Source organism: Myxocyprinus asiaticus, chromosome 27 (genome assembly GCF_019703515.2).
Source record: "Myxocyprinus asiaticus isolate MX2 ecotype Aquarium Trade chromosome 27, UBuf_Myxa_2, whole genome shotgun sequence".
Lineage (NCBI taxonomy): Eukaryota > Metazoa > Chordata > Actinopteri > Cypriniformes > Catostomidae > Myxocyprinus > Myxocyprinus asiaticus.
This window is the reverse complement of record NC_059370.1, coordinates 6,488,347-6,516,217: the sequence shown is the minus strand read 5'-3', so window position 1 is coordinate 6,516,217 and position 27,871 is coordinate 6,488,347. Positions and strand designations below refer to the sequence as shown.

The window sequence follows — 27,871 nt, the reverse complement described above, 5'->3', positions numbered from 1 at the left end:
TCAAAAAAAAAGTTTTTTTCTCTTCAAAATTTTTTTTTCTCTCTTTAAAATTTTTTTTTTCTCTCTTCAAAATATTTTTTCTTTTTCTCTTCAATTTTTTTTTTTCTCTCTTCAAAAAAATGCATGCGGTACCAACCTTGGCCACCAGGTGCCACTATCAGTAAACATGTAATCTTATGCTTTTAATGCTTTCTCTGTTGCTATATAGCTGAATAATATTATTATTTAGTTATTATTATATATTATTATTTATTATTTATTTAAGGGTTTGCAAACCTTAATCAAGACAAAATCAGGTTACATATGTTTGATATGGCATTCGTTGTCGTGTAACAACTAGAGTTATTTTTTTGTTTGAAATTGTTGGTCTTTCTAAACCATCTATGCGTTTGCTCAGTGTTACATTGTGGAAGCAAAGGAAAGTATTGAGGAAAACGGGAAACATGGGGAAATTATTATTATGTCTGTCATTTTGAAGTGTTAGGGGTACATCTGGTAATGTTAATATTTTTGTAAGTAATCTAATTTCTAAACAAAAGACTGAACGGGGATGACATGTGCAGACTTTCATGGTGGAATTTAATTATAATAATATATTTTATTATAACAAGTTGTCTATGCTTTTGAAACACACTGTCTACTGCAGAAGTGAAGAGTTCCAGATGAAGAATGTCAAATAAATATCCAAATATTAAAATAACAATTCCTTTAACAATTATAATTTATAAATACATTGTAGCCTATATGCATCGTTGACATGTGTAACACCTGGAGTTATTTTTTAGTTTGAAATTGTTGGTCTGTCTAAACATGAGCTAGACAGATACGGTGATGTAAAATGCTCATCCTAAACAAATTGGTGAGGGGTGAGGAATCACCTATATTAGGCCTTTCGCTCCCCGGGTTCCGCCGGGGGGAAGATTTTTATTAAAATATATATTTGATAAAATGATGGTCTAATTTGACATTTTGTGGTTTTAATTATTAGTAGTTTAGCAACTTGATTCATTCTCAGGTGTTAGGGGTTCATCTGGTAATGTTAATGCATGAGTCAGTAGACTAAACGCACATTCAACTGGACGACTGCAATGGAGATATAACGGAAGATACTTTCAGGGATTGAAAGAGACTTTTAAGAAAATATGTTTTTAAATATAATTGTAATTTTTTTTTTCCACCTTACGGTTCAGGGCTTCTGTATATTTGTAAAGTTACAACAAATATTACAATTTCGTTACCATGACGATGTAATGTCAACAAACCCTGAAACGTTAAAATGACTGTAAAAATGACAATAAACTTTACAGTTCATATAATACATGATTTGTAACAGAAGAATGAATGCAAGTGCTTTTATAAAATTATAAGCTTCAAATTTCTTTTTAAACCCTCCAAATATTGGCACCATTCACTTCCATTGTAAGTGCCTCAATGTAACATCGATTTTTAATTTTTTTATTTATTTATTTATTTATTTTAAGAAAAGGAGGAACAAGTCAAAAAAATGTTTGTGGTAATCAACATTATGCCACAAATGCTTTCGATTGAGCTTAACTTATACTGAACCCAGAACATTCCTTTAACCTGAAAAATGTCATCTTTTTGGGGAACATTAAACTCGCTTTTAGCGCCCCATAGTGGGCATTTCACCTTGAAACTGCAGCAATACATGTTTTGAACCATGTAATTTCATTTTGCAAAAATGTAGCTACAGTTATATCATTTTCATGAGATCAGGCTGAGCTTTTTGGTGAAAGATGTTTTAGAAATTAACTTAAATGTACTAGTAATGTGGTTACTTTTTTGATGAAGCAATCAAGGTAAGTAATCTAGTTTCAATTATGGAGTAGTAATTAGTCATATGTAGTGAATTACTTTTTTTAATTACTTACCCAACATTGGTAATGAGTGATATTATCTAATCAAACTGAACTTGGGAAATCATGTCTGAATGAGTGACTTTGCAGCTGACTTCATATGTTTGCTATATGTTGCATGATCAGAATTGTTTGAAACTTGTATGCAGGGGCGGGTTAATGATTTCTGAGGCCCCAAGCAGTCGACCAACCCGGGGCCCCATTTCAAACATTTTGCATAAAAAATTACATAAAATGTATTTTAAATCATAATTTTAAATTCATCCTATCAACCGTTGTACCAGTGATGGCAGTAGCTTCGCTACAAATAGTGAAGCTATTAGCTTAACTACATTTCTGAATAGCGAGGTGATAGCTTTGCTAGTTTTTAAATCAATCAACTTTTCAGTAGCGAAGCTATATTTTTGACTAGGTAGCGGCGTAGCGTTGACAAAAGCTACTCCGCTACATCATGCTTTGTACCCGGTGTTTACTATCACCAGTTTTGAATCAAAACTAAAGATGCGCAATCACAAATGAATCGCTCATCTGAGTCGGTTCTTTAAAATTAATTGGTGACACGTGATAGGAAAGCAGTGTGAATCGGTTCGCGATTCAATCTGAATGACTCAGAAAGCTTGCGCTCGCGCTTCTGAATCATTTTATAACATAAAAATAATGGAAAATAAAGATAATGCTGTTTGCAGTGGATCTATAATCAATGGAAGCGAAACCTGCAAATGCGTCCTAACGTTTGCCAGTGATGAAGAAGGTCTTTATAATGTTCAGCATGTTTGCAGCTTGTAAATGACTTCTGCAGGTAAATAAAGTTTCCAACCAAAAGTGAATCAAAATATGTATTAGCCTACACGAAAACACATAAAAAAGTACCATGACATTACCATGTTTTTTGGACATGTACCATTACCTAGACGAACTATGTTAATACAGTGGTAGGCTATATGAATATGGTAATCATATAGCGAAGTACCATGGTATTTTATTAATTACCTTGAAGCGCCATGTAAATACAATAGTATATTAATATTGTAATCATATATCAATTTACCATGGTTGTAACATGGTATACTTTGAAGTACTTTGAAGCACCATGCAAATGCAGAATGGTGCATAAATATGGTAATTGTATATCAAAGTACCATGGTATTACCACCTCATACCATCAGAAATCACATTGTTATTGCATAGATGTGCTCACACACACACACACACACACACACACAAGAAATTTGGCCTCTGATTATATTTCCTGTAATTCTGTGTCTAGCTGCTATATTTCTGTATTGTATAGATGAATATATAGATGAACAGTATACTGTATGTACGTAGAGTTTTTATAGAGGAATGTGCTAATAAAATTATGTTTAAATGGGTATGGGTTTGTGTGGAGGTAGTAGTATAAATATGAAAAATAAAATGTAAAGATAATGACTTAAAATGTTGAACACATGGGTTTGTATAAGTAGCATATCTAAATATGAATTTACATGTTTGTTTGTTTGTTTGTTTTTTTACGTGCACATACCGGTAGGTATTGCACCATTCTGTATACTTGTATACTGTATTGCATTAAACTGTATTATACTGTACCATGGCTTTGATAAACGTCATGTGAATACATCTTTTAGATGCTTTGTCTATGAAGGTATGTTCTGTGCATCTGAGGTTGAAAAAATATGAAGTGGCTTAAATGTAGAAAGCTACTTTTAGCATGTAGCTTGTAGTGTAACTTGCTACTTTCTCTGAAGTGTAACTTTTAGCTTAGCTTAACTAATTTTTCTGTTGAGTAGTTTGTAGCTTAGCTTGCTACATGTTTTTAGTAGCTTGCCCAACACTGCCAAGTACATTCAAAATGTTTAATGAGATAAAAATCTAATTAAAGATAACGAATGCATGTTTTCCAGTTTTTCCACAATACAGTGATGAAAAAGCAATATTTACCTACAAATATTTTTACAAAACCCTTTTTTTTCTTTCTTTTTTTTTCTTTTTTTATGAACAGGGTGTGCAAAACCTACTACTTCACCCAATAACATTTTGGAATTCAGTTGTTATTTATTAATATTATAACCCAACATTTATTTATTGTTGTCCAGTTTATCATAATAATATGATACAGTATTATTATTACTTTGAGCACTGTATACAATATTAATATATTCCTGTCTTATTTAATTTACTTTCACCTGGAGCTTATATTCTGACGTTGAGGGTGTATTTTATGTAAGCATTGTAGGCAACATTCGTAGATTCGTAAATCAGTCACCTCTTTGCAACTTAACTTGTTCAGAATGTTACATTTTGTGGCATCTGCACTAAAAAACAATCTAGACACTGTTCAACAAATGAAACAGAATGCAGGTGTCTCGGCATGCATTTTTGAAACCTGCTCTTATTAATTTGACACAGCGTCTAAAAATGTGCCGGTCCTCCGTGAGAAACTGAAGAAACAGTGAGACGCGGTGCAGCAGGTATGGATGTTTGTGCAGCGCGTTTACATAGGAAAACAATGGAAAAGCAGAGCAGACACACGCAAAAACACCTTCCATGTGAACAGCCCCTAACTCATCGTTCGCACCTATTTGTAAGTGAGAGCGCGTGCGCGAAACAAGTTCGGACGGCCTATATATTTTTTCATAAATTACAATCCTTAACCATACTTGAAAAACTCACCTGTCCCGACCCCGGCAACTTCTAACGTGAACCCCTCTAAGACCGCTGACAACAGCGTATTCGCGCATGTACCCAGAACTTCATGTCACTCCTCAAGCGTTATTTGCTGAGTTTTCCTACCGGGGCAGGCGCCCCCTACGTCTGGGGCCCCACGCAATTGCCTGGTTTGCGTGGTGGTTAAAACCGCTACTGCTTGTATGTATTGCTAGTCGGTATCAAATCAAGTGCAGTGCTATCATAAAGTGGCAATTCAGAAGATTCTGAGGCTTCTTCAACTTCAGGTCATTTCATGTCCAAGGGTTTGATTGTGTGGATGTGCTTTTCTTGTGCAGACAACCTGGGTTTGTTTCTGCCTTTTGTCCCACTTTTTCCTATTCTGTTTCCTGTCTCAACTCTTGATATTTCCTTTAATACTACTTACAATTATAAATAAAAAAGGTAACAGTTTAGTTTAGGGATCAGAAATTAGACTGTAATTCATGACTAATAATTACACTTGTAAGTGACTAGTTATGGACTTGCTTGGCATTATAAAGTATTTATTAAGCCTTTAATTGGCTGATTTTTCTTATTCTTGCTTTATAGCCCCTTTATATTTGCTTTTATCATAACAATGAATTTCTTAGCTAAAAGCAAAATATATCAATAGCTTGTGTGATGCAAAATACATCCTTTATAGGTTCTCAGTACTCTATGTGAATGTGTGGCTTATAAGTATGAAATACATGTAGAATGCATATAGTATTTCAACAAAGAAGGGAAGGTTAGAGTTAGGTTTAGGGGTAGGTGTAGGGTGTTTGTGGGACTCTAAATAAACACAATAAACATGCTGCTGTGATGCCCCTGTACTGTATGGTAATATTTAATAGTATCTGCCACTAATTGGATATAACACTATTTGTATTTGATCCAAAGAAGACGCTTTTGGTTGCTTACACTTTAGCCTCTGCCAAAAAAAAAAAAAAAAAAAAAAACATTGTTAAAAATCTTTACTTTCTATAAATCTACAGTGTTAGAAGTACCTGAAGTTGAAGAAGCATACTTATACTTAATTGTTAGTACAGAAAAACAACACATTTTAAAACAGTAAAGCTCAGGAAACCATAATCAATCAAACAGACATCTAAGTGTATTTTCTAAATGTTCTATATATTTTTTTTTTTTTATTATTTTTTTTCCTGTGGCTATCAAACTGATAAAGCTCTACACAGTGTAAAGAACATTCAGTCATTCACATATATTGCACTGCATTCTTAAGAGACGTTTACCTCATGAGTGATTAATTCAGAAGGGAATGTTAATGGCACTTCTTCCAGTCTGCTGTAAAATCAGTGGCACATTGCTTTCTCGAGTGGCTGTTGAACAGCTCTGTGAGTTGGTCTGCCCGCTGTCTGTCTGAGTGTAATCAGGAGTGGAGTCTCAGTGGAGTGTGTGATGGGCTAATTGACTCTGAATTAAAGAAGGAAAGGAGAGCACAATGGAGCGGTACAGAATTTAGCTGGCAGGAGGGTGATGGGAGTGATGAGGTACAGTCACATGGACAGACTCAATCCCTTCACTGCAAATTTCAACATCTCACACCAAAATGAATGTGCTGTTTCGCACACTGTGGTTTTAAATAACATTTTCACAGACTTCACCAAAGTTCACAACAGTTTGCTTTTGCTGACATTGGGGGTGGAAGCGGGGCCAGTGCCCCCATGTCAATAGACCTAGCCCCACTGATGGCCCCTCCTAAACTTGGAGTGGTAGAATAGTTAGAGTGGTATTCTCATTTTCCATCCCACTGAGAGTTTAGTGACCCCACATCACAGTAAATATTCCAAACTAATTATATTTAGACAAAACCTCAATGCATAATGAATGCATAAGAATTTTAGCAGAGTAAAGTTAAATTCAAGTAAAATTTTCATTGAATATTCGCTTATATTCACATTTTAGAGACCGTTTTAAAAGTCCACACACTGTGCTTAAACCTCGCTGGCATCCAAGCAATCAATTCAACTGACTTGCATGTCCTATCTTAAACACTGTTACTTAAAACATTTACACATTGTAAAGGTTGTCATTTTTTATGTATGACTTACACTTTAATTGAATGTGTGAATGCTTGGACACTGCCAACGTTGGTTTATGGCCATATGATATAGTTATATATTATTTAACCTAATAGTGCTAATGATATCTTTGTAAGATTGTCAGCTCCAAAGAGTGCAGCTAGGAGAAACCGAATGTCAAACGAATAACACCTACAACTAACTTAGTTTAGCGACAGCTCCTGATTTGGTTCTGCATAATGTATGTTATACATGCTGTTTTTTATTGTTTATAAAAATAAAAAAAAGTTTATATTAAGTTTACTTTCCCACTTTATTATCATAAAACCCAGTATGTATCTTCTGATATTCTGCACTATTGAATGCACCTGAGTCCAACTTGTTAAAGATCAGTCTTATTTGGCAAGCAGTCATTGTTTAGAGGAAATATTTGTGTATGTGTACATTTGTCAGGTTTTAATTTCTGAAACAACTTAAAGTATACAGACTAACATAGCTGACACAAAATACTTTTGGGAAGTTGGCATTCCCTATGGTATGACATGCCATTCTCCATCTAAATCTTTGTAAAACAGCATTTTCTACAATTACTATGTATGCAGCTTTTTTTAATCTCATAGTAATTGAGATTCATACATTTAAAAAATAACTTGTCACACTGTAGGGACATTTAAAATTAACTAGAGAAATAAAATAAAACATTGCTTAAAATGGCAACAAAAGAAATGGTGACCATTTACAAGACGTTTACAGAATGATAATAATGCTTAAATTCTAACCTAAAATCTTGATTGGTCATTCATTTTACATAATTATTTTACCGCATTATTAGTCATTCTAAAGAACAGCATGGCAACATGGCCATAAGTTTGTAGATAAAACCAGAATGCTAGGGTGTATTGACTAATTGAAACATTTGCCATATATTTTAATAATTTTTACTTAAATTTGGTAAATTTTCAGCTGTGTTAAAAAAGAAGAATTATGTCAGTAATTATTAAAACAGCAAATGTTGTTTTATACGTGTACAGAGGACATTTAAGGTATAAAACAGTTGACCCCCTACAACACACCCAACCTAACCCTAACCGTACGTTTCCACTGGCGTGGAAGAAGTCCGCTCAAAGCCGCTCACAACGCTAGGGAACAGTTTACTGCTGCTGTCAATCCCACAATCCACCTCTCGAGCTTGTAATGAATTGAAAACGCTCGCTCACCTTCACTCAAAACGCACCAGTGGAAATGTACGGTTACCCATGTGTGGAATTGTCACCCACTTTTGGAGCTGGCCCGACCCCCTTTTGGAGTAACCCCTCCCCCATCTGGAGTGACTCCACCCTCTTTTGGAGTTTCCACCCCCGTTTCGAGATACCTACTTGGAGCGTTCGCAGCAGTGTTGCCAATTTGGGGAATTGGTCACCAAATTTTGAGATTTTCTCACAGTTGCTGCTACTTTTAATGATGTTTTGGGACAAGGAGCTATTTTGGCTATTTTTAAATAGATTTTTTGGCGATTTTGGGCAATTAATTATTAAACACACACACAAAGTCATGCTATGTGTTAAGAAGTCAGATCTAACAAAATATGCATTGACCACTAAGCACACTGCGAGTGCAAAACCCTTTTCCGATCAAAAGCATGTTTGGATGGACTCATTTGCATCACTAAGAATTTGTCTGTTGCCAAAACTGAATGTACCTTAGCCCTTTACATTGCTAAATATGGATCAATTAATTTACCACTTAGAAGATTTATGTAAAGCCCGTTTTATGGCTGCTGCTATAAAATTACACACATTGTTGGAGAACTTGTTTTGTGCCCATTTTGATATATTTTTTATAATATATACATACATACGTAGGCCTATATATAGGAAAAGGGTATAGCTACAGGCATAGCTCCAAAAATGGGCGTGAGCTCAAAATCACCATTAAAGATATAGGGAGCCCCTAACCTAACCCATTCCCTAACCTTTACCCTTTTGGAGTTGGTGCAACCCCCTTTTGGATTAACTCCACCCCCTTTTGGAGTAAACCCAGACTGTTTTGGAGATTCCGCCCCCATTTGGAGGTGTCCGGCCTGCAGCTATACTTACATAATATATAGTGAGTTTTCTTATTTAGCGACTTTTTGTAAAAATAAAATTGAGACTTTCAAGGGTAGTTCTGGAGTTCCCTATCTGACACTCACTCGACGTTGTGTCGATGTAGTGACACTAGGGGTCACTCTTGGGAGCCCCAAACACCTCTGCTTTTTGAAAAAAGGCCAATGGGAATTGGCGAGTGGAATTTGCATGCCACTCCCCTGGACATATGGGTATAAAAGGAGCTGGTATGCAACCACTCATTCAGATTTTCTCTTCGGAGCCGAGCGGTTGCATTCAGTGCACTGAATTCAATTTCTCCCTAACGATCACCTCAAACTGCTGTATTTTACGGTGCATTTCAGCGGCTTCTCCCCCTCTGCACCCGTGGAGTGCAGAGAATGCCCCTGGGTGCTTCGGCAGAACAACAAAAAGAGTATATTCTAAAAAAGAGCATATTTGCAATTCTAAAAGAGCGGCACACACGGAACGTCTTTTTAAAGATGCCTTTCCGTTTGAGTGTTATTCCTGGTTGTGGTCATTATCTCTCCGCTTCTGACTGCCATGTCTTACATGTCTGGGCGCTGCCCACGTGGAGACTTCGTTCATGGATGGGTCTTGTCCTCATTGTGAGAACATGACAATGGCAACGTTGCGGTCGCGGCTTGCCTTCGCAAGAAAGCAAGCCACCCCAGCGGCTCCCCGCCTCGGTCCTTCTACCTACAGGTATGAGGCCGCGTTGGTTAGCACTGGGGGAGATTTGGGGACTCCAATGGGACCACCTCCGCCGGGTAATCCCACACGGACCTCCCATTCCTCAGCACGCTCGCTTGCCCTGGTTGGCTCTCGGATGAGACCGCCGGCTTGTCTCAGGGCGAGTTCGACTTCTTATTCATGGCCTGAGAAGACGATGAGCTATCGAGCACAGCATCAGAGAGCGGGCTCAACAGCTAAGCGTCTAGGCTTTGGCTGGGCTTCCCCCTTCGGGTGTGGTCACCCAGTCTCAGGCCGACGCGGAGATGACAGACATGCTTTCCCGGGCAGCCACGAGCGTTGGGCTAGAGTGGAACCCTCCACTCTCCCCTGAACCCTCGAGGCTCGATGATTGGTTCCTGGGCCCAGAGCGCCACTCACGGCCGCACCCCGTCCCGGTTCCCTTCTTCCCGGAAGTGCATGAGGAGCTGACAAGATCATGACAAGATCTACGGTGCCGCTGGATAAGCCACCTCCACCTTGCATGCCATGGCTCTCCTGCAGGTACACCAAGCCAAGGCGCTAAAAGAGCTGCACGAGGGTAGTTCTGACCCGGGATTGATGCAGGAACTGCGCTCGGCGACCGACCTCGCTCTCCGGGCGACGAAGGTCACGGCGCGGTCTCTCGGGCAGGTGATGTCCACCCTGGTGGTCCAGGAACACCACCTTTGGCTCAACATTGTCGACATGAGAGAGGCTGACAAGGCACGGTTCCTTGACGCCCCCATCTCCCAGGTTGGCCTGTTCGGTGACACCGTCGAGGACTTTGGCCAGCAGTTCTCGGTGGTGAAGCAGCATATTACCAGCATATACAGGTAGACCTGCCCGCTTTGGTACGCCCTGACCAAGGCACCCCTCGGTATAGACGCATTGGCACACAGCTGGCCCCCGGGATTATGCAAATACGCGTTTCCCCAGTGAGCCTACTTGCACAGACCCTGTGCAAGGTCAGGGAGGATGAGGAGCAGGTCATCCTAGTAGCACCCTACTGGCCCACCCAGATGTGGTTCTCGGACCTCACGCTCCTCGTGACAACCCCCCCCCCCCCCCCCCGGCGAATTCCCCTGTGGAAGGACCTTCTTTCTCAGGGATGGGGCACCATCTGGCACCCACGACCAGACCTCTGGAATCTCCATGCCTGGCCCTTGGACGGGACATGGAATACCTAAGTGGCCTACCACCCACAGTGGAACACACGATCACTCAGGCTAGGGCTCCCTCTATGAGGGGCCTGTATGCCTTGAGTGGCGTCTGTTCACTAAGAGGTGTTCTTCCCAACGCGAAGACCCCCAGAGATGCGCAGTCGGATTGGTGCTTTCCTGGGCCCTGACCAGTGGTGCCTCTTTGGAAGACATCTTTGCGAGGTTCTATAATCTCCGGGTTGAGCCGGCTTCGTCCCGTGTGTTGTCAGGTACGAGCAGGTAAGTTCCGGAACAGCTGGCCGGGTGTACCACTTGCGCATAGCGCCTTTCCCCTCCCATGAGGTGAAGACGTGCGCTTTTGACTCATTTTGACCAGTCGTGTTCACAAGCTGTGATCCCTGAATGACTTTCCTCCTTAGCCCTGTGGCAGACGAGTTTGCGGAGAAACTCGCTGCCGGCCCAGTACGTGTGCTGTAGAAAACTTGTAATTACAGTACATCCAACATCATGTGAACACACCATTAGGCTAGTAAATGTAAAACATTTTACAAATTTGCCAAGACTACATCTCTAAGGTTGTCACGTCTAGATGTGTTCATGTTCATGTTTTGTGTTTATGTCTTTTATTTTGAAAAGTAGTTCCATGTCATGTTATTTCCTGTTTCCCTGCCATGCCATGTGATTTCCTGTTTCTGTGTCAAGTCATGTGATTTATCCTGTTTCCCTCATGTTCATGTGTCTTGTTCCTATTGGTTCATAGTCTTGTTATTAGTTCTGTTATGTCATTGGTTGATGTTTCCCATGTCCATGTACTTAAGCTTCATGTTTTCCATTGTGTCTTGGTCAAGTATTGAATGTACTAAATGTTGGTGTAACGTTATTTCCATGTCAAGTCATGTCAAGTTAAGTCATGTTAAGTCAAGTTAAGTCAAGTCCAGTCAAGTTCATGTTTATGTTTTGTTCTCGTTCACGTTTATTAATAAACTGCACTTGGGTTCTACACTTCATCATCATCATCTGCCAGCCTGCCAGCCAATGTTACAAAGGTTAGGCTATATTCATTATAAAATATTATAATGTCCATTCACTATAAAACAATGCAAAGTGTTTTTAACAACAAGATCAACAATTTCAAGAGAGGCATATGCATGCAAACAAACAACCACCAAAACTCTATGCATAAAGAAAAACTACATACATTTTGAAGAGATTAATAGCTATTATATATCGTAATATATCTTAATGTCTTTAAAGCTTGTCTTGAGATTTACATAAGTTTAAAGCATTGTATCAACTGTAAAATACCTCCAGAAAAAAAATAAAAATAAATAATATATATATATATATATACAACATATTGCCAAAAGTATTCGCTCACCCATCCAAATAATTGAATTCAGGTGTTCCAATCACTTCCATGGCCATAGGTGTATAAAATGAAGCACCTAGGCATGCAGACTGCTTCTACAAACATTTGTGAAAGAATGGGCCGCTCTCAGGAGCTCAGTTAATTCCAGCGTGGTACTGTGATAGGATGCCACCTGTGCAACAAGTCCAGTCGTGAAATTTCCTCGCTACTAAATATTCCACAGTCAACTGTCAGTGGTATTATAACAAAGTGGAAGCAATTGGGAATGACAGCAACTCCAAGGCCACGTAAAATGACAGAGCGGGGTCAGCGGATGCTGAGGCACATAGTGCGCAGAGGTCGCCAACTTTCTGCAGAGTCAATCGCTACAGACCTCCAAAGTTCATGTGGCCTTCAGATTAGCTCAAGAACAGTGTGTAGAGAGCTTCATGGAATGGGTTTCCATGGCCGAGCAGCTGCATCCAAGCCATACATCACCAAGTGCAATGCAATGCGTCGGATGCAGTGGTGTAAAGCACGCCGCCACTGGACTCTAGAGCAGTGGAGACACGTTCTCTGGAGTGACGAATCATGCTTCTCCATCTGGCAATCTGATGGACGAGTCTGGGTTTGGCGGTTGCCAGGAGAATGGTACTTGTCTGACTGCATTGTGCCAACTGTGAAGTTTGGTGGAGGGGGGATTATGGTGTGGGGTTGTTTTTCAGGAGCTGGGCTTGGCCCCTTAGTTCCAGTGAAAGGAACTCCGAATGCTTCAGCATACCAAGAGATTTTGGACAATTCCATGCTCCCAACTTTGTGGGAACAGTTTGGGGATGGCCCCTTCCTGTTCCAACATGACTGCGCACTAGTGCACAAAGCAAGGTCCATAAAGACATGGACGAGCGAGTTTGGTGTGGAAGAACTTGACTGGCCTGCACAGAGTCCTGACCTCAACCCGATAGAGCACCTTTGGGATGAATTAGAGCGAAGACTGCGAGCCAGGCCTTCTCGTCCAACATCAGTGTCTGACCTCACAAATGCGCTTCTGGAAGAATGGTCAAAAAGTCCAATAAACACACTCCTAAACCTTGTGGAAAGCCTTCCCAGAAGAGTTGAAGCTGTTATAGCTGCAAAGGGTGGGCAGACGTCATATTAAACCCTATGGATTAAGAATGGGATGTCACTTAAATTCATATGCGTCTAAAGGCAGATGAGCGAATACTTTTGGCAATATAGTGTATATATATATATATATACACTGGTGGCCAAAGGTTTGGAATAATGTACAGATTTTGCTCTTATGGAAAGAAATTGGTACTTTTATTCACCAAGGTGGCATTCAACTGATCACAATGTATAGGACATTAATAATGTGAAAAATTACTATTGCAATTTGAAAAAAAAATTTCAGAGCTTCTTAAACTACTTCTCATAAAAAAGTCCTCCACGTGCAGCAATGACAGCTTTGCAGATCCTTGGCATTGTCAGTTTGTCCAGATACTCAGGTGACATTTCACCCCACACTTCCTGTAGCACTTGCTATAGATGTGACTGTCTTGTCGGGCACTTCTCACGCACCTTACAGTCTAGCTGATCCTACAAAAGCTCAATGGGGTTAAGATCCATAATACTCTTTGCCAATTATCTGTTGTCCAATGTCTTTGCCCACTCTAACCTTTTCTTTTTGTTTTTCTATTTCAAAAGTGGCTTTTTCTTTGCAATTCTTCCCATAAGGCCTGCACCCCTGAGTCTTCTCTTTAGTGTTGTACATGAAACTGGTGTTGAGTGGGTAGAATTCAATGAAGATGTCAGCTGTGGACATGTGAGGCGTTTATTTCTCAAACTAGAGACTCTGATGTACTTATCCTCTTGTTTAGTTGTACATTTGGGCCTTCCACATCTCCTTCTGTCCTTGTTAGAGCCAGTTGTCCTTTGTCTTTGAAGACTGTAGTGTACACCTTTGTATGAAATCTTTTTCAAGCATTGTATAGTCCTTCATTCCTCAACTCAGTGATTGACTGATGAGTTTCTAGAGAAAGCTGTTTCTTTTTTGCCATTTTTGACCTAATATTGACAAGACATGCCAGTCTATTGCATACTGTGGCAACTCAAAAACAAACACAAAGACAATGTAAAGATTTATTTAATGAATCAAATAGCTTTCAACTGTGTTTGATATAATGGCAAGTGATTTTCTAGTACCAAATGATCAATTTAGCATGATTACTCAAGGATAAGGTGTTGGAGTGATGGCTGCTGGAAATGGGGCCTGTCTAGATTTGATCAAAAATGACTTTTGTCAAATAGTGATGGTGTTGTTTTTAAATCAGTTTTGTCCTGACTATACTTTGTGATCAGTTGAATGCCACTTTGGTGAAATAAAGTACCAATTTCCTTCCGAAACAGCAAAATCTGTATATTATTCCAAACTTTTGGCCGCCAGTGAATATATACAGTATATACAGCAATATGGTTTCAATGATCCAAAGAGCATCTTCTATGTACCATGTGCTAATAACCAAGAGATGGCGTTGTTTCCTATTTGATAGTTGAATTATCCAACTGCTAACCAATACACAGGTGAGGTGCCTGGCAGGCAGATGCTATTATATCACCTTTAAGAACAGGCCTTTATACCGCATTACATTTTCGTGAAAATATAGTATATAAAATGTAAGTGAAATAGAAAGGATGTTATAAAATTATTATATGAGAGGAATAAATGGACGATCTTCTTCATCCATCCTTCTTCCAACGCGCACGTGCATCCTCAGTCTAGTCTAATCCAGATATTATGCAAAAACACTAACAGCTGCCAGAATCCGTGAGGATATGACTAGGATATTTCCATTCACTGACTTCAAAATAGCCCCGCGTCTGTCTCTAATAACCATACAGACAGTTAAACACACCGCAGTCCCAGAGCAACCCCTGCATCCCGCCAGCTCGCTCGCTCGCTCCTCTCTCTCTCTCTCTCTCTCTCTCTCTCTCTCTCTCTCTCTCTCTCTTTCAGCGTCCCTTGATTTCTCCTGATGCGCTGAACTTCCACTGACCGATCAAACTGTGAGATCTGAACTGAAAGCCCAAGACCTCTCTGCTGTTTTCTGCCACTCGGATTCAGGTAAGATGGGGACACCCTTCAGTTAGGGCTGTGTGTGTGTGTGTGTGTGTGTGTGTGTGTGTGTGTGTGTGTGTGTGTATATATATATATATATATATATATATATATATATATATATATATATATACTATAGTAATTAGTTCATACAATATTCTTAAAAGACTGATAGTAAACTTACTCAAACTTTATTGTGGACTATTTTTATGTAAAAAAAAAAAAAAAAAAAAAAAAAACATTTTGTGATCTTAAACACAGTGATAACACTTCACATTAATGTTCCCGTTGTTAAGGGTTTATATAAAGAGGCTCATTTATGTTTAATAATTCATTTGCAAATTGACATGCATTTATAACAGCATGCACATAAAGGGTCACTTTCATGCAATACTAGCCAAAAGTGGACATGCACAAAGTGTTTATCAAGGAGTTCCCAACATTATAGACCAATGTACACAAAGTTCAGTCTGGTTTAATGGTCATCAGGCTTTATTATGTGATATATGCTGTGAATGAGCATGAAGATCTGAAAAGTGTTTTTGTAGAGGACTTTAGGACTTTAACTTGGACTTGGTAAGTTAGGACAGCACTCGGAGTAGCACCATTCTTTTGACATCAACGTGACAAGGAAAGTGCCAACACAAGTGAGTCAAGACTTTATAGTTACAAATGTAAAAATGACTCCTTTTAACCTGACACTATAATAGTCAAATATTATGATTTTCATTAATATGTACGAATAAGCGTATTTAATAAGCATTTATAACATGGTTAAGTTAAAATGCTCAGTATTTGGCAAGTATAGTAGCAAAGTCACCCTAATTATTCATGTTGTTATAACTGCATATCAAAGATTTATAATGCATTTATAATTCACGTGTTAGTCATGAATGAACCCTTTTATGAACCTTTAACAAAGGGAACATTAAGGTGAAGTGTTACCAACATGGCTCTATAATTCTGTAATTTCAAGGTAAAGTTATTCAAGTTATTTAAAGATGTTGAGGAATGTTTTGCTTTAGTTCAGACCAGCTGTGTAGGATCCAAGTTGGTTTGGCCAGACGTATTTGTTTAAATCCCACAAAGTTTAGATAACAGCTAAACAAAGCTCTTCAAATGTATTGTGGACTTGCATAGTTAACTACTGCAGCTTTTGACTTCATACGTTTTACTGTATATATAAATTATGCCAATATATCTATCAAATCAAATTAGTATCAGTACTATTTTGGATTGTGCTATCTGTGCTGTGCTGCTGGAACAGTCAATTTTGCATAAGTGTGCTTCAAAACTTTCTTTTGACAGTGATCCCTCATCCAGTGATGTTTTAAACATCTAAATTGTATTTTGATTTAAGATTATGAGATATTTAAGAAAGATATTTTTTATTTTAGTGTCATGCCCCATGCTCATTTTCAAATCTTGTTTATTAAAGAATTCTCTTTCTTTTTATCTTTTTCCCACTCTCATACTCTAAAGCCATGCTGAGAGAGAGACTGTGGGATATGGTGGTTCCCATGGTGTTATGGGGTGTCTGGCTACCCTCCTGTCTAGGCCAGACCACTTCACCCTCTCAGGATGGAAAAATCAAGATTCGTCTGGCCGGATATCCCCGCAAGCACAACGAAGGGAGAGTGGAAGTGTTTTACAATGGAGAGTGGGGCACTATCTGTGATGATGACTTCACGTTGGCCAACGCTCATGTTCTATGCCGCCATCTAGGGTTCGTGGAGGCAACCAGCTGGTCGCACAGTGCCAAGTATGGAGCGGGCACAGGTGAGTTAAAAATGACTCAGACTGATAGAATCAGCACTTGATTCTCAGCCCTCGTGTTCTGTTCTGAGATGTCCTTTATGTTTGGTGCCCCAGACCCAATGATGTACATAAAAGTAAAAATAATAATGGTAATTATTAAATTAAATCTTTATTTCCCTCTGCATTCTTTTAATATGTTCTTCTGACTTGAATGCAGATATTATTGGAGATTTTATTATTGGAGATGTCTGTTGTAGGACTAACACAAAGTAGCACATACTTTTCAGAAATGAGACTGTTGTCCAATATAGTGAGGTTGTTTCTATGTGGGGTCCCAGCTAAAACACATTGCTGAAACATACAGTAAAACAAATCAAAATACAGAATAGATTGCAACAGTCCCATTAATTTTTTCCATAGGCGAATTAATGTTTAACGATAACAGACCCATCGTGAGCTCTGAGGTTGTTTATCGATGGTATATGCTTTTGTTATTCCAACTTCATCTTTTAAAATTGTGCTACTAGCTGAATTCATGGTAAAGAAGTACACTACCCATGCATTCCAAAGGGAAACGATCCACCAATCAGAGAACTGCGGCAAACAAAGCGCACCAAAAGAGATCTGCAGTGACCATTGACTCCCATGATGCACTGTGAATGACGTAATTGAATCGGCCTCACTACACTCTCAGAGTATTTATATATACTGTATGTAAATATAAAAATATTTTTTTAATAACCTATGACTAACATGAATTACGTTAATGTACAGTATACATCTGTTTGCGTTTTGTGACAGTAGAAGGCTGTGCGCCCCCTAACGAGTCAGTGAACAAGGAGAAAATATAGACATTAGCCTTCTTTGAATTCAATGAGTGAAAAAACAAAAACCTTTCTGTGAATTGCGGCAAACAAAGTGGGGTAAAAAGCTCTGCATCGACCAGCTACTTCCATGACGCAATCGAGTTGGTTTCCCTACACTGTCAAACTACTTATATATTTGTAAATATAATTTCTTTTTTGCAATGAACTTAAAATATATTGTTATTATACTTATAATCAGCAACATTTAATCAATAATTTAATATTTTTCCATAATTTTTATCAGATTACGCCATTCACAATGCTTCATAGGATTGTAGTTCATCAAGACGTTAAAGGGATTGTTCACCCAAACATTTAAATTCTCTCATGATTTACTCACCCTCCTGGCATCCCAGATGTGTTTGACTTTCTTTTTTCTGCAGAATACAAATGAAGATTTTTAGAAGAATATCTCAGCTCTGTTGGTCCATACAATGCAAGAGAATGGTTGCCAAAATTTTAAAGCTCCAAAATCCACATAAAGGGAGCATAAAAGTAATCCATATGACTCCAGTGGTTAAATCAATGTCTTCAGAAGTGATATGATAGGTGTGGGTGAGAAACAGATCAATATTTACATTAAGTCCTTTTTTATAATAAATTAATCTCCCAGTAGGGGGCGATATGCATGAATAATGTGAATCACCAAAAACAGAAGAAGGAGAAAGTGAAAGTTACAGAAACAGGACTTAAATATTGATCAGTTTCCCACCCACACCTATCATATCGCTTCAGAAGATATGGATTGAACCACTGGAGTCGTATGGATTACTTTTATGTTGTCCTTATGTGGATTTTGAAGCTTCAAAATGTTGGCACCCATTCACTTGCATTGTATGGACCTACAGAGCTGAGATTCTTCTTCATTCTTCAGCAGATGAAAGAAAGTCAAACAAATGAATTTTTATTTTTGGGTGAACTATCCCTTTAAATACACAGTTTTGTACCCAGTGGTGGGTGTCATCTAATTAAAAGTAATTAATTATTGCAATTGAATTACCTTTTTAGTAATAAAGTAGTACATTACAGTGCATTACATTTAAGTAGTCCATTACATTTAAAATTCAGATAATCTGTTAATTACTTTTTATTACTTTACTTGGGTTTCACATATTTCTAAAATAATATTATATACTGTAAGTAGAATACATTTAAAACATGAATTACCTTAATTATGTATACATATGTTTGCGTTTTGTGAGAGTAGAAGGGTGTTTGCCCCCTAACGAGTCAACGAACATGAAGGAAATATAGACATTATTTTGAAAAAAACAATATTTTTGTATTTTTTTTTTTTTTTGCAGAAAAATTATTTTTCACTAAAGTCAGTAATCTAATAACAATTGTTGAGTAATTAGTAATTTGTAGCGAATTGCTTTTTTGACTAAGACAACAGTGCTTGTACCTTTTTCTTTTTTTCCAGTTTTCAAATCCTTTTTTGCTTCAAATCAAAGTTTTCCAAGTTGTGATGGTTTGGTTCATGGCTTAGAACTATTTTATGAATCTGAACATTCATTGCATTTATTTGGGTTTTTTATGGGTCCTCTGAGACCTTTGTAACATTTTTCAAAACATGTGATGAAGCTGAAATTTTGTTCATTATCAGTTCTCATAAGATTAAGAAATATCATGAAGTATCAACCTCATACTTCAAAGTAAAGCATGCTTTTTGAGCTAGTATAGGGGCTTTTGGGTCAAACAGAACATGAGGGTTATAAGTTATTAGTAAATTCATGTAAATGTAAATGCACTGTTCTGGCCAGCAATGAAACCACATATATTGCTGAGTTTGTGCTATTTATTCCAAGATTTATTTTCCCATACCTGAAAGTCAGTTTTCTTTATGTGAAAGTTCTGTTGTAAGCTGACCTGGCCAATAAAGAGATGTGTTTCTGCAGGCAAAATCTGGCTGGATAATGTCATGTGTGGAGGAACTGAAAACAGTATAGAGAAATGTGTATCCCGCGGCTGGGGGAACAGTGACTGCACTCATCAGGAGGATGCAGGGGTCATCTGTAAGGATGAGAGAATTCCTGGTTTCACAGACTCCAACATTATTGAGGTAAAAAATCACAAACATGTCACAATGGCAAGCTGACTATGTACATTTCTTTTTGGACTTTGGACACATAACAGCACCCTTGCAACCGCCCCTAACATTGTAGTGGTGGATTCTGCATGGGCAAACATCACTCACATGTCAAACTGTGTGTGAACGCAAGCGCAGCTCTCAAAAACAGGACTGACAACCGTATTCTGCTGCAGTGTGAACAGATTATAAAACAGGAGGTTTGGAGAGGAGAGACGTGCAGAAGTGCTGTTGCTCAGTTCGTGAGTTCAGATTCTCTGTGTTCTTGTCCTGAAGGCAGAAAGAACACAGAGATCTTGACTGGGTGTTTGGAAAACCTTTGGGGTCGCTGCTTTGATACACACCATCAGATTTGTTCACTGGAATGTTGCAAATTACACATTTCAAATCCAGATGTACCAGTGTTCTCCAAAAGTTAGATTAACAAGGAGTATGTTCTTCCCAAAGAACTCTGAAATTATAATTAAAGCAGCATTTGGTTCGAAGAAATGCAAGTTTGTTTGGCATTGAATGTGATTTGTGTTTGTTTTATTTTGTTGTTTAGAGATCTAGATATCTAATCTATCAGTTATCAGTTATCTAATCCATCATGCAGACTGATGACATAACCACACACAATCTCACAGACACACAAATAAACAACAGAAAGCACTTCATTTATCTCTGGCAGTCCGGAGCATGAAAAATCCCATTGGCCCGATCCATATATTAGAACCAGAATATCATAGAACTTGGCAGTGGACTCTTTTGGCTTGGGCCAGTAAGCAACCACCTAGCAACCACTCAGAACACCCTAATAACCACCTGGCAACCACTCACAACACGCTTGCAATATGGTGGCACAGGCAACCGCCACTCGCATTTTTTTCAGAAAATGTTCAACTTTATTTTTGATTTCTTTAGATTTCTAGAAATTCTAATTTGAAAGATCTAATCGATCAATTGGAAACCATAATCTGAATATCGTCTCAATATGAATATTCCATATAATAAGAATATTAAGTATATTCCTTCATTAGATTTAAACATTTTTGTTAGCCATATGAACTACACTCACCTTTGTATCCTTTGTGCACACAAATACCAAGTATGTTTTTGTTCAATTAAACAAAACTGATATTTTTTTTCACCTTTTAACAAAAATCTGAACTTCTATCTTGAGGAGAGACCTCACTTATGAGGTCAGAGGTCAAACCAATTAAAGTAGAACAGGCCAGATGCAAAACTAAACTCATCATATAATCCAGACATTAGAGGGATAGTTCACCTAAAAATGAAAATTATGTAGTTATTTACTCTTTAAAAATTATTCGTTCCAAACCCATATGATTTTCTTTCCAAAGCTCCGTTCACACATGCTGTGACAAATCTACATTTTTTACCTCTGGCACCGACTGGCACAGATGTGGTTTACTGCTGCTGATTTGCCTGGCAGTTCAGCCAGTCTTGGTCCAGATTCAGCTTTCAGTAGATGGTCTTATGGCAAGGTGCTCAGCTGACTTTGTAGACTGTCAGTGGTGAGCGGTTTGAGGTCCTCTGCTGGCCAGACATTTGGAAGTGTTTGTGTACATGGTTGAGGGAATTTGCGCTCTAGCCAGAGCAGAATGAAAGTGGTCTGGATGCACACAATAGAGATCCAAAACCCTCATGTGACATGACTCGTTTGAGCACAAGCCAAAGAGACAGACACAGCCAATAAAAACATACGGAATGCTGCACGAAACTTCGATTGAAACTGAATACGTAAAACAAGAATTCTATGTCTATCAGAAAGAAGTATTTCACTTTCTCATCACAGTACACATGCATATACACAAACTGTCACATACACAACAATCTCAAAGCCAGTACATAATCTTTATCAGTGGTTCTCAACTGATGGGTCGTGATCCAAAATTGGGCCACGGGTCTGTTCTGCTACTGTCCCAGACAGCAGGGGGAAAACAGTGCTAAATGCAATTAATAAAAATGCAAGGAAAAAGAAAATATGTCCCAGACTACAGTTACATATGGCTCCCTGGTTACAGAGAGCACGAACATATTGAGAATCAGAAAACAAATGGTCAGTTTTCCTATTCAGCTCATCTCATAAATGAATAAATTTCATTTATAGGGGACTATGCAATTCATGCTAACATTTTATTGTCGAGGACGTTTTTATGTACAAACAATTTTGGTATAGTTAAGTCCTTTAACTTTTATCCAAAGCTGTGTTGGGTCGTAGGTCCTGAAGCAAAACCAGTTGAGAACCATATTGTTTCACATTTTATGTTTTAGATGCAGGTGGATGAAAACAGAATGGAGAAGATTCGTCTGCATCCTCTCTCCAGTGCCCATGCCAGCCACATGCCAATCACAGAGGGGGTGATTGAGGTGAAGTTTAAGGAAGGATGGGGACACATCTGTAACACTGGCTGGACCAAAAAAAACTCTCGTGTGGCGTGTGGCATGATGGGGTTCCCTTCACAGAGGACTATAGGAAGGATACCACACAGGTAAGGTCATGGCTATGTTGGAATGGAATAATATTTTACTACTTACTGAATACTGTTTGGTATATACTTAACACTGCCTATTTTTTGGAAAATAGTAAATAGTAAGCATTATTCCACAATAAGGGGTGCATTCAGTAAACAGTTGCTGCACTTTTGCACATAATATTTCAGTGCAAAAAGCTTCCCTTAGTCTAGTTTAAGCAGGCACAATCAGCGCTGAAATTGCACTGCATCTAGAGCATTTAAATTGCATTATTTTAATTTATTTTAGTGCAAAAACACCTCCTTTCATTGTACATTCGGCTTATTATATAGATTGCGCTTCATTCTAAAAAATTGCCCACCGCAATTTAAATCGCGCTATCTGACGAAAAAATTAATTTTATTTAAAAGAGATTTTTGTGTACATATAATGTCAATAATATCATCAGTGATTCATCAAATAATGATCAGATTAAGGAAAAGAGTGTTACAACCTGGCACATATCCAGATGTGCAGTGTAGTCATGTGCACTTTCAGCATGTTAAAGAGATGATTCAGGTGTTTGGATCACAGTTGTCAATGATGCTGTTCAGTCCTGCCAAAGTGTGTCAGATAATGGTGGTCTGCTGCATCCTGCGCTATATAGCACCCAGAACTGGGCCGCAGTGTTGGAATTGCATGTGCAAATTGCGTTCAACACACATTTTTGGGTGCGTTTGCGCTGTTGCCTGATCTGCATAAATCTGCATAAAAATGTGCAGACAGCGTGTGCAAATAGCCCGCGCTATTACAGGGTGCAATAAATTCTTAGTAAATCACCCCTGATATGTTTCAAAAAAATAATGTTTAATTCAGTGACTGATGTCCAGTCCAGAACTTTTCTCAGAACATATTTTTTCTGAGCCATTTTGCAGTTCCTTTTAACCAGCTGCCATCAATGTGATTTTTAGTGGATTTTTGAAGTCAGTTCAACCTCAACAAACTTGTGAAAAAGAGTGCTTGTGCTCTCTTTCTTTAGTTTGATGTTTAGTTATCTAATGCAATGACGTCCATACATTTTTAAGTGTGACTTAATGTCCAAATTCTTTTTGGAGGCCACTGTAGTTATTTTGTTGCTGGATATAAAATAAATATTTCATAACAGTTTATTCACAGTTGTAGTAGCTTTGTCCTTTGCACTTGAACAAAACAGGATTTTGAAATCAACATGGTCAGTTTAGAATTCCTCGAAGCTGACTATTTAATTTACTGCTGGCTGCCTCTCTCTCTCTCCAAATGTCTGTATGATCTAGACTATTTTGACTCTTAGTGGAATTTATGTTCTTTTTATGTTGTTTTTGAAAGCTGTGTGTATATATATATTCAATTGTGCTCAAAAGTTTGCATACCCTTGGAGAATTGGTAATACAGTATATGTACCATTTTTAAAGAAAACATGATTGAGCAGGCAAAACACATTTATTTTATTTCTTATGGGATTCATATTTAACTGTAGGTTATAACAGAATGGCACAATCATAAAACAAAACATGGCAACAACGAAAAAAATGAAATGACCCCTGTTCAAAAGTCTGCATACCCTTAGAAATGCTTGTACTCTTAAGCTGTATGTATGTGTGTAAGGGGGTTCAGTGGAAAGGAGGAGGCGAGAACCGGCTTGACAACTTAAATAATAATTTAATGAACAACTTAAACACACAACCAAAAAAACACACAGCACAGCTGTCTGTAATTCTCTCTCTCTCTCTCGAACTGTCGTCCCCGGCCGCCTTTATCCCTCGCGCGCCCCATCAGGCTGATTGGGGAACGGGTGTGTCTCATTCCAGCCCGGCCCCGCCCTCCTCGGCTCTACACTCCTCCTGGCGTTGCCTCAGGCCGGGGAGCCCCCGGCATGACGTACATCCCCCCCACCCTTCCTCTCCGGGGGGGGCGTGCCTTATGCCCCGACTGCCGGTGGGTCCTCCCCGCCTTCCTCGACCTGGGAGACAGGAGGGGAAAAAACAACACAAAATGGCGAGGGAAAGGCCAACTCGGAGCGACAGAGAGAGAGAGAGGAGAGAGAGAAAAAAAAAAACTCACCGGTTCTCTGATGCGCCGTCGCGTGGTCCTCGATCACTACTCCACCCTCTCAGGCGGACTGCAGCCGCTCCTCCCCGGGCGGACCGGAGTCAGACCTCCGATCCCCAGCGGACAGAACGCCCCTCCGCATTCCCGGCGCCCCGTGGGGACTCTCCTCCGCCCCTGGCAGCGGCCCTACCACTCCAGGCGGTCGGGGAGTCGCTTCCCTCCTCCCCCCCATGGACGGCGGTCTTCTCTCGACCCCTCCACGTTCCCGGGGGACGGCAGGGCACTCCTCCGCCCCCGGCAGCGGCTCCCTCGCTCCAGGCAGTCGGGGAGTCCCGTCCCCATTCGCCTCGCGGACAGCGGCCGTTCCCCGCGTCCGGGTGGTCGGGCTACTTTGTCCCCCGTCGGACGGCAGCGGCGCTCCCCTGGGTGGACGGCAGTGTCGAGGACCCTGCGACGGGAATCCCTCCTCCTTCCCGGGTTTCGGCACCAGTGTAAGGGGGTTTAGTGGAAAGGAGGAGGCGAGAACCGGCTTGACAACTTAAATAATAATTTAATGAACAACTTAAACACACAACCAAAAAAACACACAGCACAGCTGTCTGTAATTCTCTCTCTCTCTCTCTCTCTCGAACTGTCGTCCCCAGCTGCCTTTATCCCTCGCGCGCCCCATCAGGCTGATTGGGGACCGGGTGTGTCTCATTCCAGCCCGGCCCCGCCCTCCTCGGCTCTACAATGTGATTTTATTTTTTGTAACTTCATGTACACAGTGCAGTTTTTGAAAGTGCTCTATAAATAAAATTGAGTTGAGCTGAGTTGAATTAGTTCTTAATACTGTGTATTGTCCCCTTTAGCATCAATGACAGCATGCGGTCTTTTGTAATAGTTGTCTATGAGGCCCCAAATTCTTGCAGGTGGTATAGCTGCCCATTCGTCTTGGCAAAATGCCTCCAGGTCATGCAAAGTCTTTGGTCGTCTTGCATGAACTGCAAGTTTGAGATCTCCCCAGAGTGGCTCGATGATATTAAGGTCAGGAGACTGTGATGGCCACTCCAGAACCTTCACCTTTTTAACTGTAAAACCACTGGACCGGACTGTAACTTGGCCTTGTGCTTAGGGTCATTGTCATGCTGGAAATTCCAAGAGCGTCCCATGCGCAGCTTTCGTGCAGAAGAATGCAAATTGTCTGCCAGTATTTTCTGATAACATGCTGCACTCATCTTGCCATCAATTTTCACAAGCTTCCCCATGCCTTTAGAGCTCACACACCCCCAAAATATCAGTGAGCCACCACCATGCTTCACAGTGGGGATGGTATTCTTTTCACTATAGGCCTTGTTGATCCCTCTCCAAACATAGCGCTTATGGTTGTGACCATAAAGCTCAATTTTGATCTCATCACTCCTAATTAAAGTGTGCCAGAAGCTGTGAGCCGTGTCAAGGTGTTGTCGAGCATATTGTAACCAGGCTTTTTTGTGGCATTGGCGCAGTAAAGGCTTCTTTCTGGAAACTCGACCATGAAGTTCATTTTTGTTCAAGTATCGTCGTATTGTGCTCCTTGAAACAACCACACCGTCTTTTTCCAGAGCAGCCTGTATTTCTCCTGAGGTTACCTGTGGGTTTTTCTTTGTATCAAGAACAATTCTTCTGGCAGTTGTGGCTGAAATATTTCTTGGTCTACCTGACCTTGGCTTGGTATCAAGAGATCCCCGAATATTCCACTTCTTAATAAGTGATTGAACAGTACTGACTGGCATTTTCAAGGCTTTGGACATCTTTTTATATCCTTTTCCATCTTTATAAAGTTCCATTACCTTGTTACGCAGGTCTTTTGACAATTTTTTCTGCTCCCCATGGCTCAGTATCTAGCCTGCTCAGTGCATCCACGTGAGAGCTAACAAACTCATTGACTATTTATACACAGACACTAATTGCAATTTAAAAAGCCACAGGTGTGGGAAATTAACCTTTAATTGCCATTTAAACGTGTGTGTCACCTTGTGTGTCTGTAACAAGGCCAAAAGGAGCCAAACAACTATGTGATGATAAATAGCTTCATATGATCACTATCCTTAAATAAAAGACAGTTTTTTTTTTTTTTGCATGATCAGTCATATTTTCAAAATCAATGCCAAAATTTCACAATTTCTGCCAGGGTATGCAAACTTTTGAGCACAACTGTATATATATATATATATATATATATATATATATATATATATATATATATATATATATATATATATGGGTAGTTAACAAATATGCAGTAAAAAAAATTTTTTGTAAAGCAAAATTTTTGAAAAACAAAATATATATAAATACATCCATTTATGTAGTGTAAAGTCTGATATTTAAGAAAATATAAGGGGTCACTAACTTTGGCAATTCTTTCACTGTTTTTTGAACATTTTCACTGAACTGCACTGTAAATGTGTCCTATGGTGTGACATAACAAAAATGAAGAAAATAAAAAGTTTTATTGAGAGAGATTTATTTTCATTGTTAGACACTTATTTTCATATGGTGTTTTTTATTTTTATTTATTATGAATGCTGTCATCCTTTCAAAAATGTTGAAAATTATACCAGTTTAAGATGAGTGATGATTATATCCACCCTAATACAATATTCAACAGTTTTTTTGAATAACATTATTAACATATTTTTGAGTTAAAAAATAAATTTTTGGTTCTTTTATGTGTGTCACAACATAGGACATTATGTCACACTAAAGGACAGAAATGGTAGTTGTTGGATTAAAGAGAAATAAGATGTATTACATTCGAGCATTTTTATTTAACTGAATGAAAGATGATTGAAATTTTTAAATATAATTTTTGCATTTTTCAAAGCAACATTTAAACTATTTACTTTCTTCATCGTTCTCTTAGGATCTCCTCCCTTCTGTGTGGATCCCTGTTAATTTTCTCTCTATACTTTCGTGTTCTCTCTCTCCCAATCATTTTTCTCCCTCAATTCTTTCTGTCCAAAATTGAAACAATCCAAAAATGAAGGACCACATTTTATACTTCAGTAGTTTGCATGTAAATATAATCTTCAATAGAGTAAAGCATATTTGGCCTGCTGTCCGATATTGGAGGGCTCGGAGCTCGAGACTCTACTTGAGTCCTGATTACACCAATCACCCCCCCCCCCCCCCAGACTTTACTTACTTGGGGGCCGTTTACACAACAATGTTTTCAACTAAAAACAGAAAACTTTTTATGTGTTTTGGCTGTTTGTTTACACGACAATGGCGTTTTGGGGCCTGAAAACGCAAACTTTTGAAAATGGGTTTCAAAGTGCACGTTTTTGAAAACGATGACGTCATGCGCACGTGTATTACGTGTTCAGTCTATAGGCATGTGCGCGAGTACTTCAAAACAAAGCGCAAGACATTCAAAACTACAATGGTGGACTACAGGACTGTGTTTGTGCTGCTCAAGATTTTGAGTTTATAGACGCTTCAGATTTACAGTTTTACTGCATCACTACTACGAACAGCGATCGCCATCTTCATTGTTTGTATTCACCGCTCTGTGGAAGAATGCTTATGTGCGCAGGCGCG

At 39.1% G+C, this 27,871-nt stretch overlaps 1 protein-coding gene across 3 annotated transcripts in view; it reads left to right on the top strand.

The window, feature by feature from the left end:
* Window positions 1-14,933: 14,933 nt before the first annotated feature.
* LOC127418338 (lysyl oxidase homolog 3A) overlaps window positions 14,934-27,871 on the top strand; it is a 76,145-nt gene continuing 63,207 nt past the window's right edge. For all 3 annotated transcript variants that reach the window (XM_051658913.1, XM_051658912.1, XM_051658916.1), the window contains exons 1-4: window positions 14,934-15,055; window positions 16,532-16,828; window positions 19,572-19,735; window positions 22,040-22,257. In XM_051658913.1, coding sequence (XP_051514873.1) covers window positions 16,534-16,828; window positions 19,572-19,735; window positions 22,040-22,257 — 677 coding nt within the window. In that variant the 5' untranslated portion in view covers window positions 14,934-15,055; window positions 16,532-16,533. The remainder of the gene's footprint in view (window positions 15,056-16,531; window positions 16,829-19,571; window positions 19,736-22,039; window positions 22,258-27,871) is intronic.